Consider the following 21,142-nt stretch of genomic DNA (forward strand, 5'->3'; position numbering starts at 1 on the left):
GAGATAAAACACAGAAAAACGTGAAGGAGATTTTCCTGGCCTGGATTTTTATAGCAGATAACCTTAAAATTATTCTGCAATTTTAAAAAGTACAAATTTCTTCAGTATTGAACAGCAGAAATTAGGCTTTCTTGTCCGAGGTCATTTAAGTAGAAAAAAAAAAAAAGACAGCGGCTGACAGCGCTGTAAACAACGGTAGACTGGTGGGTAATAAGTGAAAGAATAATGCAGAAACAGTGATTTGAGATGGGAAACTGTTCTTGAAGTACACAGAGAGAGAGAGAGCTGTGCATGAAGTGTGATTTTATCGTGGTGGAAGCAAAACAGCAAAAGTCAGAGGGAATTAATGACGACATTTATCAAATGTGAAGCGTAGTTTGGATCTTCTTTTGCTGCTGGTTCAGTGAATTTTGGTTGGAGAGAGACGAAACCTGCAGCTCAGAATCTAGCGCAAAAAAGACGCAAACACAAAGCGCGGACCCACCGATGCATCAGAATCAGTGAGCTGTCAGCTTTCAGCCCCAACGGCGTGTCCGTGTACGGGCCGTTGGGTGAGAAAGCCGAGAAAGAGAAAGCTGATTCTGATGCGTCGGGTCCGGTCTGTGTTTACCTCTTACCTTCCAGATCCCTCAGGTCATCTGGATCCGGTTTTTTATCAGTTCCCAGAGTCAGAACCAAACACGGAGAAGCTGCATTCAGCTTTTATGCTCCATATATCTGGAACAAACTCCCAGAAAGCCTCAGATCAGCTGAAACACTCAGTTTATTTAAATCCAGGTTGAAGACTCACCTATTCTCAGCTGCTTTTGAATAAAGCACCAAATCCACACTTTTAAGCTTAAATTTCAAAACTTACATTTTAACTACTGACTCTATCTACTGTTCTGATTTTATCTACTGTTCTGATTTTATCTACTGTTTTGATTTTTGATTTTAAATACTGTTTTGTTTGTTTGTTTGTTTGTTTGTTTGTTTGTTTGTTTGTTTGTCTTAATCAATTTTAAATCGTGCTTTTTATTTGTTTTTGTTTTTAATGTCTCTGTAAAGCACTTTGAATCACCTTGTTGTTGAATTGTGCTATATAAATAAACTTGCCTTGCCTTGCCTTGCCTTTGTGTGGAATCTGTTTACCTGCTCTCATTTGCTGTTTGGTGGTTGCTGAGATTCTGGCGTTTCTGGCAAAACACATTTATATATTTAAAAGTCGATTCAGGATTTCATGAATCGATATCGCTTTATTCAAGCTACTCACCTCCCTTTTCCACCTGCACTTTCAAACGTACACACAAAGGACTATGGGACAACTACAGGAGCACGGCCAATCATAGAGGTCCCGCCCCTGACTATCTCTGATTGGGACACACGATAGGGGCATAATGTGTGTCACTTGTTGACCACACAGAGACTTTCAGAGTTGCAGAGTCTTTTTTTTTTTTTTTCCTCTTTCCTTTCATCACAGGCAGCACTGCCATCAAGCTCATTGCCTGTCAATTTGTGCATTTGCATTATTTCCATCGTGTGGCTGCAGTTGGCTATTGTTGCTGAAAGTTGTGCTTATTTTAGTCTCATCAAAAAGTGTAGTTGTCTCTGTCAGAGAGTGCCTGTGTCCTGTTAACAATAAGTGGAGCTGGGAAAGCTGAGAGGCTAACAGCTTTTTTTCTGGTGGTTTGTATATGCACATTGTGGATAAGCTGATGGTCTGTGACTAAACTGTAAATGAATGGGAGAATTAATGTTTCAATGAGATTCAATCATTCTTTACTTTAGTCAATATCATGAGCATGAAAAAGAAGGGTTTTATTTAAATAGCCCAATTTTCTGTTGCCTACATTGTAGAGCGTGGCTTTGCTTCCACACCTCAACAGGAACATTAGCACACTCAGGGATTAAAATGTGATTCAGCCAATGGAGGAACCATAAAGTCTTAGTGGCTCTAGGGAAAACTGACAATAATTTCTGTTGAGAGCTCCAGTAGATTTTCTTAGTGTACAGGCTGTGATCAGCTGACCTGCTGCTGCAGCTGCTCTGAAGTTTACTGCTCTTTGTGAACTTACACAACTGAATTCAATAAACCCATCATGTTACTGTGAGCCAAACTGTTTATTCAATTCAGTTTGATTTAGTATGATTTATTTAGCACCAAATTACAAAACAGTAATTACCATGAGGTGCTTTATATTGTAAGGCAGAGACCTTAAAACAATTCACTGCACTAGACTACGAAGTGTTTTCATGAAAACTTTAAATAGCAACAAGTTAATATACCTCCGTTTTTTGTGCAGGATGTTTCACAAAATGAAAAATCATAAATTCACATCATGTGCAGATTTAATATCTGATTTAAAAAATGAGAAACTACATGCTTTAAATTAGCAATTTATCAAATGCCTCTCAACACTCCTCTTCTTCTTCTCCTGTCCTGTCTTTCTTACATCTTTCTCCATCTCTGATTGAAGTTAGCTCTCACTCTTTTCTGTCTCTGAACAGAAGCTGGATTTTTAGCTACTGTGGCAAATATGGTGTGCAACAAGCTGCACATAAACACTCTGTGTTTACTGATATTTGTTGAGCTGATACAAATGTAGCATTTGAAATTATGTGCCCCTTATAAAGTATTACTCACCTTATGCTCACTCATCTTCTGTAGGGATAGCTAGATACTTAAGTATCGCGACCAGAACTTCTGAACATCTGCATTCCCACCAATGTTGTGGCACGTTAACTCCAGACTATGGTGCCTGAACCCCCTCAGTGAGATCATTGACAAGACTGGCTATGGATACCGACTACGGAATGGAGCAGTTGTCAGCCACCTCCTGTACATGGATGACATCAAGCTGTATGCCGAGAATGAACGAGAGATCGATTCACTGATCCACACCACCAGGAAATACAGCAATGAGATTGGAATTTCATTCGGACTGGAAAAGTGTAGTCGGATGATAACAAAGAGAGGGAAGGTAGTCAGAACTGAGAGGATCGAACTACCAGGAGGCAACATTGCAGACACAGAGGACAGCTACAAGTACCTGGGGATCCCACAGGCAAATGGGAACCATGAAGAGGCCGCTAGAAAAGCTGCAACCACCAAGTACCTGCAGAGGGTCAGGCAAGTCCTGAGAAGTCAGCTGAAGGGTAAGAACAAGATCCGGGCTATCAACACCTACGCCCTGCCTGTGATCAGGTACCCTGATGGGATAACAAGCTGGCCAAAGGAGGAGATAGAAGCCACTGACATCAAGACAAGGAAGCTCCTGACCATGCATGGAGGGTTTCACCCCAGGGCCAGCACAGTGAGGCTTTACACTAAGTGGAAGGAAGGAGGCCGGGGACTGGTGAGTGTCAGCACCACAGTCCAGGATGAGACAACAAACATCCACGAATACATCAGTAAGATGGTCCCAACCGACTGCGTGCTCAGTGAAGTCTATCACACCAGGCAAGACCCCAGGTGCAGGCTATGCAAAGATGCCCCTGAGACAATCCAACACATAACAGCAGGGTGTAAGATGCTAGCAGGCAGGGCATACATGGAACGCCATAACCAAGTGGCCGGCATAGTGTACAGGAACATCTGTGCCAAGTATGGCCTGGAAGTCCCGAGGTCAAAATGGGAGATGCACCCTAGGGTGGTGGAGAATGACCGAGCTAAGATCCTGTGGGACTTCCAGATACAGACGGACATAGTGGTGGTGGCTAAGCAACTGGACATAATGATGGTAGACAAACAGAAGAAGACGGCTGTAGTGATCGATGTAGCGGTTCCCAATGACAGCAACATCAGAAAGAAGAAACAAGAGAAGCTGGAGAAATACCAAAGGCTCAGAGAAGAGCTCGAGAAAATGTGGAGGGTGAAGGAAACAGTTGTCCTAGTGGTAATCGGAGCACTAGGTGCGGTGACTCCCAAACTAGGCGAGTGGCTCCAGCAGATCCCAGGAACAACATCGTAGATCTCTGTCCAGAAGAGCGCAGTCCTGGGAACAGCTAAGATACTGCGCAGGACCCTCAAGCTCCCAGGCCTCTGGTAGAGGACCCGAGCTTGAAGGATAGAATGCCGGCAGGGGCGTTATTTTTTTTTCTTTCATATCAACAGGACCCTAAGAGCCTTCATTAGGAACTCAGCAACATTAGAGGCCAACTAAGGATCTACCAAGGAGATGCTCTGTCCCCACTGCTGTTCTGCATAGGCCTGAAACCCCTCAGTGAGATCATTGACAAGACTGGCTACGGACACTGACTACGGAAGGGAGCAGTTGTCAGCCACCTCCTTAACATGGTTGAAGCTCGATGCTGAGAGTGAACAAGACATTGATTCACTGATCCACACCACCAGGATATACAGCAATGTTATTTGGAGTGGAGAAGTGCAGTTAGATGGTAACAAAGAGAGGGAAGGTAGTTAGAACTGAGAGGATCGCACTATCAGAAGGCAACATTGCAGACCACCGCAGAACCACTATCCAGGATGAAACAATGAACATCAATGAGTACATCAGGAAGATCGTCACAACCAACTGTGTGCTTAGTGAACACCTCAGGCATCAGAAATCCCAGAAAGAAGAGGAGCAAGAGGAAGAACCATGCAAGGACAGGCCCCTGCACAGTATGTACCACCAACAGATAGAGTAAGTGGCTGGCATCCAGAAATCCTACCAGTGGCTGGATAAAGTTGGACTAAAAGACAGCACAGAGGCAGCACAGGAGCAAGCTCTAAGATCCAGAGAGGCTGTGGTCTACCACACCAGGCAAAGCAGACAGGCTGTGTAAAGATGCCCCTGAGACAATCCTTCACATTGCACCAGGGTGCGAGATGCTAGCACACAGGGTATACATGGAACATCATAACTAAGTTGCCAAAATAGTATATAAATCTATATATATATATTTCATAGCAGCTTTGGGTTTCTGTACACCTACAACTCGTGAACCGCTGCTATACCTCCTGAGCCACAGCACCATAAATTAACATGGTTTCACTAGTTTTCTGTCTCACAAACTAATGTCAGTTTTTTCTTCTTCCACAGATGCAGATCTACATGTATAACTCAGATGACTTTGAAAGTCTCACTGCAGCACTCAGAGAGAAGAGAATCATTGCAGCCATGGCTGTTTTTTTCCAGGTAGGAAAAGGTTATGTTACTTACTTGAAAGATGAGGTAGATTTCAGTTGTGCATGTTATTTCTTCTGGATTGGGAATTTATCATTAATGTTTTACAGGAGAACTCACTGCAAAAAGAAAATTCTGTCAGTACAAGCTTTGTACTGACATATCAGAGTTTGTTGATACAATAACACACTGGAAACTACTAAGGTTCTAGCAGACTGTCTAACATTATGTTACAAGGGACATCTAAGCCTTGTGAACTCATATTGCAACTCCAGCAACAAGATGCAGTGACCCAAAGTCTCCATTTCAACTTGTGTTGAAAGTGTGGACTTCAAACAATATACCAGCCACGTAAAACCAGAGTTATGATTAAAAATACACGCAATGTTTCTGAAAACATTGCGTGTATATGTTCCGGCCATATGTTCTGCACACTCGGGTAAAGAGAGGGGCTGAGCTGTCAACTGATCACCAAGTGGTGGTGAGTTGGATCAGGTGGCGGGGGAGGCCACTGGACAGACCTGGTGTGCTAAACCACTGTCCTTAAATATGGTGTTTAACTAGATGTGTACTCTAGATGGCATTACCTTGGCCTCAAGTAACATTGAAGGATATTCTGGTCAAAAAATGACTTGAAGATTCTTCAAGTCATTGAAGAAAATAAAAATATATGTTTAATATGCAAACTAGTTACTTGCATTTGAGCAATAGCTCCAAAATTAGAGACATCTTGTCTTGCAAAACTATTTCATGTGTTAATTACTTCTAGCCTGGACAACTGTAATTAATTTTCAGCAGGATGTCCTAAAAACGCAAAAGCAATTGATACAAAATTGTAACCCTACTTACAGTTTTTAAGCAAGAATGACCAAACTCTCACTAGGCCAGTATCAGATAATCTAAGAGGTATAAACATCAATAATGAAGGTCCACACCAGGATAAACATTGCATAAAATGATATATTTGACACACCGCAGCTGCAAATAAATGTACTTAATACAATAAAATAAAATACAAAATATCTCCCCAAAAATAAATTAAAGTGCGGGCAGACCCAAGACATGCTGGAGAGATTATATCTCTCGGCTGGCCTGGGAACGCCTTGGTGTTCCCCCGGATAAGCTGGAGGAGGTGGCTAGGGAGAGGGAGGTCTGGGCTTCTCTGCTTGGGCTGCTGCCCCCTCGACCCGGCCCCCGGATAAGCGGAATAAAATGGATGGATGGATGGCATACAGCTTTTCTCTGAGTCAAATGTATGAATGAATGTTTGATAACTGATGGATCGTTGGGGCCCGTTCTATGTTTGTTTAACTGTTTGTCCTACCACACTCTGGTGAAGAAGGAACGTTTGAAGTCCTGCAGGTATCTGTTCCAACACGCAATGGAAATGAAACTCTGGCTTCAATACAACCTCAGCAATCTTATGTGCAGTGCGCATGCGCCAACCAGCGTGCAGCCTGTTACAGTCGCTCCTGCTTTTTCTCTTAGTTTAGCTCTTTTTTCTTACGTATTCTTTTTTTTTCTGACTTGTATTTTCATCCGTTTATTATATTTTACTCAATCATGTGGATTGAGAGAGTTTTTGTTCTTCTGGTGGCCGTGGAACTGTTACTTTTATCAAGGAACGGGACCGCGGCACATCTCCTACACGCACGGACTGTTTACTCCAGAGATCAGCTGATCGCCCTGATGCTGGCCGGCTCGCTGGCCAGGCCCGCAGAAGTACCAGCTGAAATTTGGAGGAAAACACATCGGGGATGCAGAGGTCAAGGACAGAAGAGAAGAAAGAAGGAGACGGTGAGACAGCGGAGGCTCGAAGCGAGGAGGAGGTATAAACCGTGTCTGCCGTCTATCGTGATGGGAAATGTGCGATCGTTATCAAATAAAATCGACGAGCTCTCAGCACTGGTACGGAGTCAGAGGGAATACCGAGAGTGTAGCCTGATGTGTTTCACCGAATCATGGATGCACCAGGACATTCCCGATGAGAATGCTTCCGTGGAAGGCTTCCACACTGTTCGAGCAGACAGGGACAGCATCGCTAGCGGCAAGCGGAAAGGAGGTGGGCTTGCTGTTTTAGTTAACAACCGGTGGTGTAACCCTACCAACATAACAATCAAAGAAAGGATTTGTTGCCCGGACATTGAACTGTGTGCTGTTGGACTCAGGCCGTATTATGTACCCAGGGAATTCTCTCACGTCATCTTGGGGGCTGTTTATGTTCCTCCCCACAGCTGCATGTGACACTATTCACTCTGCCATAAGCCGGTTACAGACTCAGCACCCGAGTGCCTTTATTGTGATCTCGGGTGACTTCAACCATGTATCACTGGACAATACACTACCAACATTCAGACAATATGTGGACTGTCCCACCAGGGGACCTACTGTATGCAAATGTCAAGGATGCATACAGCCCCTCCTCCCTCCCCCCACTTGGTAGGTCAGATCATAACCTGATTCACCTCACCCCCCGCTATGTGCCAATTGTGAGGAGGGAACCTGTGACCACGAGGAGCGTTAGGAGGTGGTCAGAGGAGGCCTTAGTGGAACTACAGGGCTGTTTCGAGGTGACCGACTGGGAAACACTCTGTGAGCCTCATGCCGAGGACATCAATGGGCTTACTGAGTGTATCACAGACTACATAACTTTCTGCACCGACTCCATTGTTCCAGCTCAGACTGTTCATTGTTACCCAAATAACAAGCCGTGGGTGACTAAGGACATTAAAGCCCTCCTCAACAACAAGAAGAGGGCTTTCAGAGGGGGCAATAAAGAGGAGGTGAGGAAGGTCCAGGTGTTACTAAACGACAAGATCAGAGAGGCTAAGGATAATTACAGGAGGAAGCTGGAGTGGAAACTCCAGCAGAACAGCATGAGAGAGGTGTGGAGGGGCATGAAGACCATCACTGGATTCAGGCCAACCAACAGCAGGGGAGCTGAGGGAGGTGAGAACGGAGCTAACGAGTTGAATCTGTTTTTCAATAGATTCGACACCACAGTGTCTGCTCACACCCCCACAACCTCACCTGTGCCAGCCTCTCTCTTCACATGGCGCTGTTGCCTCCTGTGAGATTCCTGACACCCCTCCCCCACCCATCACCTTCACTCAATACCAGGTTGAGATGCAAATAAGGAGACTTCACTCATGCAAGTCTGCTGGACCAGACAGAGTGAGTCCCCGCGTCCTCAAGGCCTGTGCCCCCCAGCTGTGTGGAGTCTTTCATAAACTGTTTATGCTGAGTTTGAGTCTGCAGAGGGTACCAGTGATGTGGAAGACATCATGCCTCGTCCCTATTCCAAAGACGCCACGTCCCAGTGGCCCCCAGGATTACAGGCCCATGGCACTGACCTCCCACGTCATGAAGACCCTGGAAAGACTCATCCTGGACCAGCTGCGACCCATAGTAAGACCACATCTGGATCCCCTTCAATTCGCTTATCAGCCTCGTCTCGGAACTGAGGACGCCATCATCTACCTGCTCGATCGTGTCTACACCCATCTGGACCAGCCAGCGAGCACTGTGAGGGTCATGTTTTTTTACTTTTCCAGTGCTTTCAACACCATCAGGCCGACCCTCCTGGGTGATAAGTTAGCAGCGATGCAGGTGGATGCTTCTCTGGTGTCCTGGATTGTTGATTACCTGACAGGAAGACCACAATATGTACGTCTCCCACAGTGTGTGTCTGACAAGGTAATCAGCAACACAGGGGCACCACAGGGGACTGTCCTCTCCCCCTTCCTCTTCACCCTCTACACCACAGACTTCAGCCACTGCACAGAGACCTGCCATCTTCAGAAGTTTTCTGATGACTCCGCGGTGGTTGGATGCATCAGCAGGGATGATGAGACGGAGTACCGGGCTGTGGTCGACTCCTTTGTCACGTCAACATCTGCCAGAAAATGCTGAGGATTTTCTATGAGTCTGTTGTGGCCAGTGCGATCCTCTATGCTGTGGCATGCTGGGGGAGCAGGCTGAAGGTCGCAGATGCCAACAGACTCAATAAACTGATCCGTAAGGCCAGTAATGTTGTGGGGATGGAGCTGGACTCCCTCAAGGTGGTGTCGGAGAGGCGGATGTTGTCCAAAATAAAGACAATGTTGGATAACACCTCCCACCCTCTCCATGACATGCTGGTCAGTCACAGGAGCACGTTCAGTGAAAGACTGAGAGTACCGAAAAGCACCACTGAACGACACAGGAAATCTTTCCTGCCTGTGGCCATCTCCCTGTACAACGCATCCACTTAACACACTGGTTACTGCTACAACTACACGTTTCTTTTCCAGCTATTTATTAATGTGTGACTTATGTGACTTCCAGCTATTTATTAATGTGTGACTTATGTATATATATATATATATATATATATATATATATATATATATACACATTGTACTATTCTCAGTTAGCGTGTTGTCTGTTTTGTTAATGTTGGTTTATAATGGAGCACTGTAACAAAAAAATAATTTCCCCCAGGGATCAATAAAATATTCTGATTCTGATTCTGATTAACCACTCTTGGGTTGACTCGCCATCCAGTTAACTGGAACTGTGGAATCGCTACTCTTCAATGGAGTTTTGCTTCAGACTGGGTTCGTCTGTCAAGTTATCCTTTTACCAGATAAAAAAAAACCTGACCAAAGAACAGGGTAAAATTCTAAACAACCAACAACTGCAGCAGAGTCGCTTGCAAGTCCCAGCAATTCAGCTTTGGTAACATCAGTTTGCCAAGCACGTGGCATTGTATGAGCATGAATGCAATGGCAACTGCGGAAAGTCATGTGATCAAGGTCAACAGCAAGGGTTGCTGGGAGCTCACTGCTGATTGCCCAAGTTACACAACAACAAATCATCTTATTTGTCCACATCTTCCTTTAACCCCCAAAAGGACATGACTAAATTGTTTACATCATACACACCAAAAATTGCTTTCCACTGCTCTTTTTTTCTAGCTGGGCTACAAAATGCTGCAGCAAGAGCACGGATAGGGACTAGAAAGAGAGAGCATGTTTGTCACATATTAGCTTCTCTTCATTTGGTCCCTATTAAATTGAGAATTAAATTTAAATTCTTCTCATACAAAATCTTGAATAATCAGACACTGTCTTATTTTAAAGACTTCACAAAACCATATATTCAATTCAGTTTTATTTATATAGCACCAAATCGCAATAACAGTTCCCTCAAGGGGTTTAATACAACAGAGAATGCAGAGAACCCCCAACAAGCCACTCACCCCCCAACAGAGCACTTTGCTCCTGGTCTACTGGCCTATTTGTGGTTCCTAGGATATTTAAAATTAGAATGGGAAGCAGCGCCTTGAGGCCCCTCTTCTGTGGAACCAGAAGATGAGTTTTTATTAACTCTCTGAATTAATGGGCATAATTGACAATTGTTGACTACTTTTGATTTTACCTTTATATTTCACGTTTAAAAGCTGTTTACATTTTCTTGGTATCATTCTTTTCAGCACAATCTTATATTTACAGTTATTGTTTCATTTTGACATGCTATTTGGGTGACAGAATTCACTCAAAATCATAAAATATAAAACTTGAGTAGGACAACCACAAATATGCTTAGTGAATCATTTGTCAATCAGTATAAGTATAATAAGTACTTTACTGATCACTATGTAAGTGTGCTTAAAAAAGGCTCACATTATTGAAAGAGCAATATGCAATTCTTAAAGGGGAAACTTCAGGTAAGAAGTTATGACCTGCAGTCTATCTGGGTCAGATATAAACCAAGTGTCGGTGGAGTTTATTTTCGTTGTGCTGACTTTTTACAGTCAGTTACAATAACTCGTACTGCGTACTAGCTAGCATGACGGAATTTCTATACAGCTGGGTGGGTGCTATGAAGTTACTGATAGTGAACTTTATTTTATTCATAAGGTTAGTTAGTAGATTTGCCAACCATCCCGTAAAAAACAGTATCATCTCGTATTCAGAGAAAATATTACGCATTTCGTATTGAGCTGGAAAGGAACACAGTTTGTCCCGGACTTCAGCTAGAATGGAAAAAGACACAAAGCTGGAGTTATTCTGTCTTTATGCTGTCAGCTGCCTCTTCTCCTCTCATTCTCTCCCCTCCCTCTCCTGTTGCCACTTCAATCATGAAACTGATCAATGATCAGCTGATCGTCTCTCTTGTTTGTTTATCGCCCACTTTGCGCCAGAAAGAGGAAACAACAGCAGCACGTTTAAGCTTGATCAGCTGTTGTTAGAATTTATTTAATATTAATTTCTAGTATCAGCTGATGTTTGCTGGAGCCACAGCTGTAAAAGCTGCTGGTCATGATATCGGTTTGGATATGTGGTGAGAGGGAAACATGAAGATGAAACCAGGAGATGTCCTTACTGAATCATCAGAGCTGAACAGGTGATGGAGAAACAGGCTTACTTTTTAGGTGACATGAATGAGTTGAAAGGAAGTTATGAACTGTTTCTGAGAGACAAATAACACCAGGATCCTTTTCTGTGTAGCTGACAGCTGGTAACTGTGCAGGGGCAGGTCTAGCAAAGTTTTGCTTACAACCAAAGTTTTTATCTGATGTCAAATGTATAGAAATCATACATATACCAACAAGACAGTGTACATCACTGTCACAACAGCGTTTGTTTTCATTCAAAGGCTTTATGGCTTTAATACCTGGTGGGCCGGTCTCTAGTCAAAATGCCCGGGCCCATTTTTTGTCCCAGTCCAGGCCTGGGCACGACACGCAGTGAATTAATCTGAGAGGGTGCATTAAAAAATAAATGGCCGAGCCAGCAGTGCACATTGCAAATTAGCTCACATAGACACATTAGTTGTGCCGCTTCTTAATGAAGGTATCTTAGCTAACAAACCCAACTACCAGATTCAACTTGTAATTGGCTAAAAATCACTTAGCCTACCAGTGAGAGGGACGTTGCTAGCTGTCAGTTTTTTCAAGCAATGTTGAAATTTCCACATTCTGACACTTCAAATGCTTCAGGAGCTGTCCGCTCAGCGCAGCATCAGCACCACGGATACATCCGTAGACTCGAGACAGAATTCACAATGCGTTTTTGGGACTTTCAGGTGTATGGACTAGTGTTTTCTTTTCTGATCAAACCAGAAAGATTTAATGAGCAGCTGGATTTGTCTCGCATTAACTGGTTGGACACAGAGGACATTGAAATGCAGCTGATTGAACTGAAAAGCTCGACTCTGTGGGGTCAAAGTTTGCAGAACTACAAACGCAGCTGGAATCCACAGCTGTGCGTGTTCATGGAGCTGCATTTTCACCTGCTGGACATCACTACCTGACACGTGTAACTGTCTTCAGAACATTGCAGAGGCCTTATTGACAGTATTTGGCTCTACATATCTGTGTGAACAGATTTTCTCTCACATGAGTGTCCTCAGGTAGCCGTCTGAATGCTGGACACTCAGAGACCTGTGTCTCTGAGTGGGAGACCAGAGATCACGTTAACATGTGTATCCCTGTATTAACAAACATGCCATATTGGCCCAGTTTATTTTTCTTATCATTGTTGTGAGGAGACCATAAATAGCATTTGCATTTTCTGTTGTACAGTTCATTTGCTGTTATGGAGTTCTTGTTATGGATAAAAAGTGTATCGGTGCTAGTTTTTCTGTAAACATTTTATATAATTCAATGGGAAAGCCATCAGGTCCCGGTGCCTTGTTACTTTGCATTGATTTAATTACTTCAACAATTTCACCAATGGTTATCTCTCTATCAATTTCTGGTCTATCATTTGCGGATATTTGTGGAATCGGTAATCTATCAAGCATTTCATCAACGCTTTTTATATCAACCGGATCTGAAGTGTAAAGATTGGAATAGAACATTTAGAACTGGTCATTGATAGTTTTCGGATTGGACGTTTTTTCTCCAGAAGTTTTACAGATTTCAGAAATCATGTTAACTGATATGGATTGCTTAATTTGATATGCCAAGAGTTTTCCGGCTCTTTCCCCATGTTTGTAGAATTTTTGCCTTGATTTGAGACATAGACGCTCTGTTTGCTGAGTGGATAGGATTTTATATTCTGAGTTTAGTAATATTTTTCTTTTATTGAGGTCTGGTTTTGGATTTTCTGCATATAAGCAGTTAATCTCTTTTATACTTTTGGCTAGGTTGTTCATTTGTTGTAAGTATTTCTTTTTTGAAATGATGTATATGACATTATCTGCCCTCTGAGATAGGCCTTTAATGCCTCCCATATAACATTCATTTTCATTCCTTGGGTTTGATTTGTCTCTAAAAAATACTGTATTTGGTCAGAGACCATTTTTTAAAATGAATCTTCAGGGAGGCGCTGGTGAGCCACATAAGGCATGGGAGGATTTAAGTAAGTAAGTTTAGTTAGGAGTAAAGAATCAAGTTGCCCGGTGGGTTTTTGGCTTGGGTGTTCATAAAAATTAATATCTAATTTCACTGGACTATGATCTGGGATAACAAGAGAGTTGCATTGGCAGTCTAAAACCTTGGAAAGAATTCTATTATCTACAACGAAAAAATCTATCCGTGAGTATGACTGGTGTACTGGTGAAAAAAAATGAAAATTGTTTAGATGTTGGGTTTTTGTTCCTCCAGGGGTCAAAAAAAGCATAAAATTACATAAAGGATTTTAGGACATTGCCCGCTTTTGAAATTTTACTGTCAGGTCTTGGATTTGATCTGTCGAGTTGAGGATTGAGCACGCAGTTAAAGTCACCACCCAATATCAAATGGGACTCTGTTAAGTCCTCAGTGTGGTTTGAGGCTTTTGTGGCCTGCTCTATTCCCAATCTAGTTTTGCTCATATTTCGCACAACGTAGCTTCGTAGATGTAAAAAGTGCGTCAGGACAGCACACGGGCATGTTATTGTAACATTATTGAAAGTTTGTTAGTTTTGGAGTGATTGAAATATGAAAAAAATTAGCCCTTTTGAGGAGCCCTGCGCAACACGTTTTCACATGGCTACGCTCACCAGCGCCTCCCTGAATGGTTTTTCCTAAAGGTGGATAAACAATCACACTAACAGCGAATGGGCCAATGCGGCCACTGCAGCAGCCCCACCCACCAGCCTCTGTTAAGGATGGTGAGTTAGCGAACCCAGACGCGGACCTCTCGTTTAAGTTGAACAGTGTCTTTATTTACAGTGAAGCCAAAACCAATCCACAGTTATCCACAGTGCAAGTCCCTTCAGAGCTCCTCTCCCCTTCTCCCCTCGTGTGTCCACAAAACTCCCGGAATTCAGTGAAGTCTCCCCTTCCGTCTCTCCGTCTCGTTCGCTTCCTGGGAAAAAGGCAAAACAGACACGATTAGCCTCCCTCCGCTATCGAGCACTCTTTTTAACACTCTCTGAGCTCGAGTCACTACCAGGCTTGATGCAATACTCCAGCGCTGTCTGTCACTCAGCCACACCATTAAATAGTCCTGCCACGGTGGTGGATAATTGGCAGCAGCTGGCGAGGAATCGGTTGCAGGTGAGGCAGCTCAGAGCGGCAGCGCTTCTGGGTTGGAGGTCTCTCGTTGCTACGCGACCGCGTAACACTCGCAGCGGAGCCGGAGAAAAAACAGAGCGAGAGAGAGAGGAGTACAAACACACACACACACACACACACACACACACACACACACACACACACACAGGTCGACCGGTCGGGGCACCGTCCGACCCTGACAAGCCTCTGAGTAACACACTACATGTGTGGTCATATGTTGTGAACCGTAATGACTGGAGTGCAATCAAAAAGCCCAAGCAGAGAAGCCCAGACCTCCCTCTCCCCAGCCACCTCCTCCAGCTTGTCTGGGGAACACCAAGGCATTCCCAGGCCAGCTGAGAGATATAATCTCTCCTGTGTGTCCTGGGTCTGCCTCGGGGCCTCCTCCTGGTAGGACATACTGGGAAAACCTCACCCAGGAGGCACCCAGGAGGCATCTTTGTCAGATGGCCAAACCACCTCAACTGGCTCCTTTCGATGTGAAGGAGCAGCGACTCTACTCTGAGCCCCTCCCGGGTGACCGAACTTCTCACCCTGTCTCTAAGGGAGAGGCCACCACCCTTCGGAGGAAACCCATTTCCGCCGCTTGTATCTGCAATCTCGTCATTCGTTTTTGGTCACTACCCACAGCTTCTGGCCATAGGTGAGGGTAGGAACGTAGATTGACCGGTAAATTGAGGGCTTCGCTTTTACACCCAGCTCTCTTCACCACAACAGACCGGTACAGTAGCCACATCACTGCAGCTGCACCACCAAACTGTCTGTCAAGCTCCCGCTCCCTTCTCCCATCACTCGCGAACAAGACCCCGAGATACTTAAACTCCTCCACTTGGGGCAAGAACTCGTCCCTGAGCACTCAACCCTTTTCCGGCTGAGGACCATGGCCTCAGATTTGGAGGTGCTGATTCTCATTCCCATCGCTTCACACTAGGCTGCGAACCATTTCAAGGCGAGCTGGAGGCCATCACCCGATGATGACAACAGAACCATCATCCTCGAAAAGCAGAGATGAGATTCTGAGACCACTCAAGTGAAAGCCTTCCACGACTTAGCTACGCCTAGAAATTATGTCCATAAAAATTATGAACAGAATCGGTGACAAAGAGCAGCCCTGGCAGAGCCCATCACCCAACAGGGTGCATAAGTGCATCGGAGCATAAGTGCAGACGACGGTCAGGATCCGTTCCCCAACGCGGAGGCACAGGGAACAAACCCTTTCATCCACTGGGAGAAACCCCAACATACAGGCAGCAAGCCGAGGGGATACCAGGATACCCACCCCAGCCTGCCGCCTCTCACCAGGAGCAACTCCAGACGAGACAGAGTCCACCCCCTCTCCAGGAGACTGGTTCCAGAGCCCGAGCCGTGCGTTGAGGTGAGCCCGACTATATCTAGCCGGTACCTCTCAACCACACGCACTAATTCAGGCTCCTTCCTCACCAGAGAGGTGACATTCCAAGTCCCAATTGCCAGTCTTGGTAGCCGGGGACCTCCGGCCGCCGCCCAGCTCACAATGCACCCGACCCCTACAGTGCCTCCTGCGGGTGGTAGGCCTGCAGGAAGATGGGCCCATGTCCCTTTTTTGGGCTGTGTCCGGCCGGGCCCCATGGACTAAGGCCTGGCCACCAGACGCTTGCCCTCGGGCACCCTCCCCAGGCTTGACTCCAGGGAGGGGCCTTGGTAAGTCTATCCCGGGCAGGGTGAACTGTTCCCTCTGTGGTCTTCTCATAGGGGGTTTCTGAATCGCTCTTTGTCTGGTCTCTCACCCAGGACCAATTTGCTATGGGAGACCCTACCAGGGGGCAAAAGCCCCTAGACAACATAGCCCCTGGGAACCCTGGGATACACAAACCCCTCCACCACGATAAGGTAGCGATTCGCGGAGGGGTAAAATTTGATTAGAAAAAAAGCACTGCAGGTAAAAACCATGAGCCGTAGTATTGAGTCACAAGAATTAGTTATACTGCTAAATTCTTGAAAGTTAATTCACCAAAGTCAACAGTTATCTGAGCAGCCATCCAGATTCAGTGCAAAATATAATCTAAGCTGCTAAAATTGTTCTTCATTGAAACAATAAACAAGTTTACTTTAAACATTTTTAAAAAGTGCATTTTATTAGCTGATATTGGAACTATAATTCCAATGTTTACATGAGACTTGAACTCATTAAATCCATATCAATTTTTAATTGTTTAAGAGCTTTAGAGCTAGAATAGTACGTAAAACAGAAGCAGTATGTAAAACAGAAGTATATCTGTGCCACCATGTACATGTCACATAAGCCACTAAAATGTTACTTCTGTGAAGGTCACCAACTTTCAAAATAGATCAACTTGGATGGATTACCGTGAGAGGAATCACTGTAGAAAGAGAGAGACTTTTTATAGGGAAAAAAATATGAGGACATGTCACATTCTACTGTGGTTTCTTTTTTTTCGCTAATTTGTCACTGCATCAGCCTGTCCCTGGAGAGAAAAAGGGAGCTTTAGGGATGAATGAAGAGAGAGAGAGAGAGAGAGAGAGAGAGAGAGAGAGAGAGAGAGAGAGAGGTACATAATTTGAAAAGGGAGAAGTGGATGGAAAGAGAAATTGAGAGTAGGACATTGTAATATAAGGCACTGTGGCTGAGGATTTCAGGGGACGAGCCTGTGGGCCTTCAGAGACAAGAATTAATAATAAAACTCTAATTCCCACTGTCCTCCTTTCTTTTTTTCTTGTCCTAAATGAGTCTGTCTGCCATAGTCTCGCTGTGTTTTTATGGTAGCTTTGAATTCTCTTTATCCCCTTTCCCATACATATAGCCTGTTTCTCTCACCAGGTGTTTATTGTAGTTCCAGTTCTTAACTTGTTCAGTTGTTTGAAATAACTACACAATTTATGTTTTTTGGGTAAGTTTGAGGCTGTCTCACGTTGCCTTACAATTAATTGTTTGCCGTTTCTTTTCATGGGCAGCACACATATTGAAGTTGTACAGGTTAATGAAAAAAATGTATTAGTGGAATTAGGGGGGATGAGTTCTGCTGGTGGTTTATGAAGCAGGTGATGTACAACATCTTTAACATGTTTTTGTATAAAAGCCACAATCAAGATGATTATACATTTGTTTTAATTTAGCTATCATGGTTTGGTTGTGCTCAGGAATAACTGAACCCCAATAAGAATTTGTAAAGAGAAAGTGTAGGTACTGAGCATCAGGGACAGTTTGGATTGAGGGATTGGGGAGAGCAGCCACCTGATGCTGGTGCCTCCATAAGCAGCTCTGTATAGAAACAAAGAAAAGGAACCATCATGTAAGGACAGAGCCATGTATGGCATATACCACTAGTAGATAGAAGAAGTGGCTGATATTGATAAATTCTTCTAATGACTGGACATAGATGGACTGCTCTGCCACGATTAGATCATGGTAATAGGAACAGGTTCCAAGCACAGGATCAATAGAGGCTGGGTTCTACCATAACAGACAAGACCTTGGAAACTGTGTAAAGATGCCCCGAAGGTGTTCCCTGGCCAGCTGAGAGATCTTTGCAGCGTGTCACCCAGGAGGTAGCTAGGAAGCATCCTAATCAGATGCCCCAAACACCTTAAATTGCACCTTTTGACATAGAGGAGTGGCATCTCTACTCTGAGTCCCTCTTAAATGACTGAACTCCTCACCAACTCATTTCTGCTGCTTGTATTTGCAACCTCATTTCCGCCTCTACTCAGAGGTTGAAAGGCAAGCCAACGCAGTACAAAAGTTCTCTTCTGCCGTGCCCAATCCTAGTTTTAGATCAGCCCTTTGAGTATTTAATTATGTCCTATTTTGGTCTACCGGTTACCTGTAAGTCTGGTAGTCAGTACTTTTTGACTTTGATGTGTCAAGCTATTTGTTATTCAGAGTACTCTACCTGTGTTTTTGTGGGATTTTTCCATATTCTGGCTTCCTCCACTTCCTCCGCTCATCATGCCTGTGTGATGATGAGCGGAGGCCTGTCTCCCTGATGGTTTAAGAGACAAAACCTGCGCTTTATGTAAATACAAATGTCTCTTATTTGGTGGAAGCAGTTGAGGGGGAGGGCAAAGGACCAAGAAATTAGGGTGGTTTACAGGCATGTTGAATAACTGAGGCTTTAAAATCCAAGCCAGAAGTCTGAAGCTCTTGAACAGCTGGATGAGTGTAAGCACAACCAGTTGGTTTCATTTTGTGATATCTTGGAAAACCAAGGAGTTGGTGGTGGACTTCCGGAGACGCAGACCCACTACACTGACACCGGTGAACATCCAGGGAGTGGACATTGAGATAGTGGACTCTTATAGGTACCTGGGTGTTCACCTGAATAATAAACTGGACTGGAGCCACAACACTGATGCTCTTTACAGGAAGGGTCAGAGCAGACTCTACCTGCTGAGGCGGCTGAGGTCATTTGGAGTACAGGGAGCGCTTTTAAAGACCTTCTATGACTCTGTGGTGGCATCTGTCATTTTTTACAGTGTGGTATATTGGAGCAGCAGTTTATCGGCAGCTGAGAGGAAGAGGTTGGATAAACTCATCAGGAAGGCCAGCTCTGTTCTGGGATGCACCCTGGACCCAGTCCAGGTGGTGGGAGACAGAAGGACTCTGGCCAAAATAACATCTCTGATGGACAGAGTCTCCCACCCCATGCATGTAAATGTTGCTGAACTGCAGAGCTCCTTCAGTGACAGACTGCTGCATCCTAGATGCATGAAGGAGCGTTTCCGCAGGTCCTTCCTCCCTGCAGCTGTCAGACTGTACAATCAGAACTGCTCCCAACAATCATAGATGTTTACATCTGCGCTGTAACTGCAATAAGTTAATCAACCGATTCGCACTACAACCTGGTTTGCCTCTTATCTGTAGTTATTTTTATTTAATTTAATAACTGTACAATACTCTGTATATAGTAACCATTGTCCTTAATGTAAATATGTAAGAAAAATTGTGTATGTTTCTGTTCTGTGTCCTGTGTATTGTTTGTTTATATATGTGTCTTTTTGGCTGCTGTTACAACCAAATTTCCCCTTGTGGGACAATTAAAGGATTATTCTATTCTATTCTATTCTATTCTATTCTATTCTATTCAAATGCATCTCATTGAGCAGAGTTGGAGGAAGAGGTATAGTACATGCTAGATAATAGCATAGCAGAATCATCTGGCTCCAGCTGTGCATCTCCATATTTACTGGTTTAAAACAAAAAAAAAGTTTCCACATTTTGACAATACACAGATGTTAGAAACCTAAACAGTGGGAGGTTGTGCACTGAAATCAAATTGTCCAGGCCAAAGACGTTCCACCTCCTGTAACAAAAAAGGAACAGTTCCCTTAGTATGGGTAAGTACTATAGAAGGTTTTGTAGGAACTTTTCTGCCGCTGTAGCACCCCTCACTGATCTCTTGAGGTCAAAGGTCAGATTTGTTTAGTCACCCAAGGGCCAGTGTTGAGAGGCTTTTTTTCATTCCAGAAAGTTCAATGTATATGAGTTCAGCGTATCTGTTGTTGAGAATCAGACCATTGCATTGATACGTTCTGAGGTGTGTATTTCATAATGTACACTGGCCATAAACCACGATGATGGTCAGAGGGGTGATAATGATCCATCTCTGCCTGCTTAGTCCTTCGTCTTTCTGTTTGGTGTAGGAGACAGGCTGGCTATGAAAGGCAGGTGTCGAGAGAGGTTGGATTGAGAGAGAGACTGTACCGCCATATGATTTAGTAAAGGGAAACACTAAAAGAAAATAGTCCTATATAAGTGGATTATGCTATAATAGTTGTTCACATAAGGATGAACAGATGAAAAACTTAACTGAAGTAAAATTTCATAAAATGAATAAAACATGAAGTCAGGTATATTAATACGTGAATGTTCAAATGTAATCAAATTTTCCATGTTAAGAATAACAGAAAAGAAAAAAACTTGATGAAGTGATTTTAATGAAGTAACCTTTGCCCTAGTCTTGATGCATTCTCAATCATCCAGGAAAGTAAATCTCCAAAAGTTGATTCTGTTCATCTGGACGTAGCGTTTTGTGGGAGAAACGTTTCATCACTCATCCAAGTGACTTCTTCAGTCTCAGCTGACTGCAGGTCAGCTGAGACTGGCCTGTAAGCTTACACCTACAGGCCAGTGGACACTCTTTCAATGATGAGGATGTACACATCCTGGACAGGGAAGAACGCTGGTTTGAGCGCGGAGTCAAGGAGGCCATTTACGTGAAAAGGGAAAGACCATCTCTGAATCGAGGAGGGGGCCTAAGGGTACATCTGTCACCATCTTACAATGCTGTGATTGCAGCCATTCCCCAACTCTCTGTGAATGGTACTCATGGCCATTGATCAGTGGTCTTTGATCAATGGTTGGTGATCAATGGTCATGAGAATTTGCATAATTAAGATTAAGGAACTGACCTCCCAGCCCATTGTTCCTTCAGTGGGCTGGTTTCACTCATTATGCAAATGTACTGTTTATAAGATTGAAACCTGCAGTCAGCTGAGACTGAAGAAGTCACTTGGATGAGTGACAAAACGTTTCTCCCACAAAACG

The 21,142-nt window shown here is 44.0% G+C and overlaps 1 protein-coding gene across 2 annotated transcripts in view; it reads left to right on the top strand.

Moving 5' to 3' along the window:
- LOC134628176 (receptor-type tyrosine-protein phosphatase gamma-like) overlaps positions 1 to 21,142 on the top strand; it is a 470,111-nt gene that overhangs the window by 259,299 nt on the left and 189,670 nt on the right. For both annotated transcript variants that reach the window (XM_063474903.1, XM_063474904.1), the window contains exon 5: positions 5,025 to 5,120. In XM_063474903.1, the coding sequence (XP_063330973.1) occupies positions 5,025 to 5,120 (96 nt within the window). The remainder of the gene's footprint in view (positions 1 to 5,024; positions 5,121 to 21,142) is intronic.

This window comes from Pelmatolapia mariae, linkage group LG5 (genome assembly GCF_036321145.2).
Source record: "Pelmatolapia mariae isolate MD_Pm_ZW linkage group LG5, Pm_UMD_F_2, whole genome shotgun sequence".
NCBI classification, from domain to species: domain Eukaryota; kingdom Metazoa; phylum Chordata; class Actinopteri; order Cichliformes; family Cichlidae; genus Pelmatolapia; species Pelmatolapia mariae.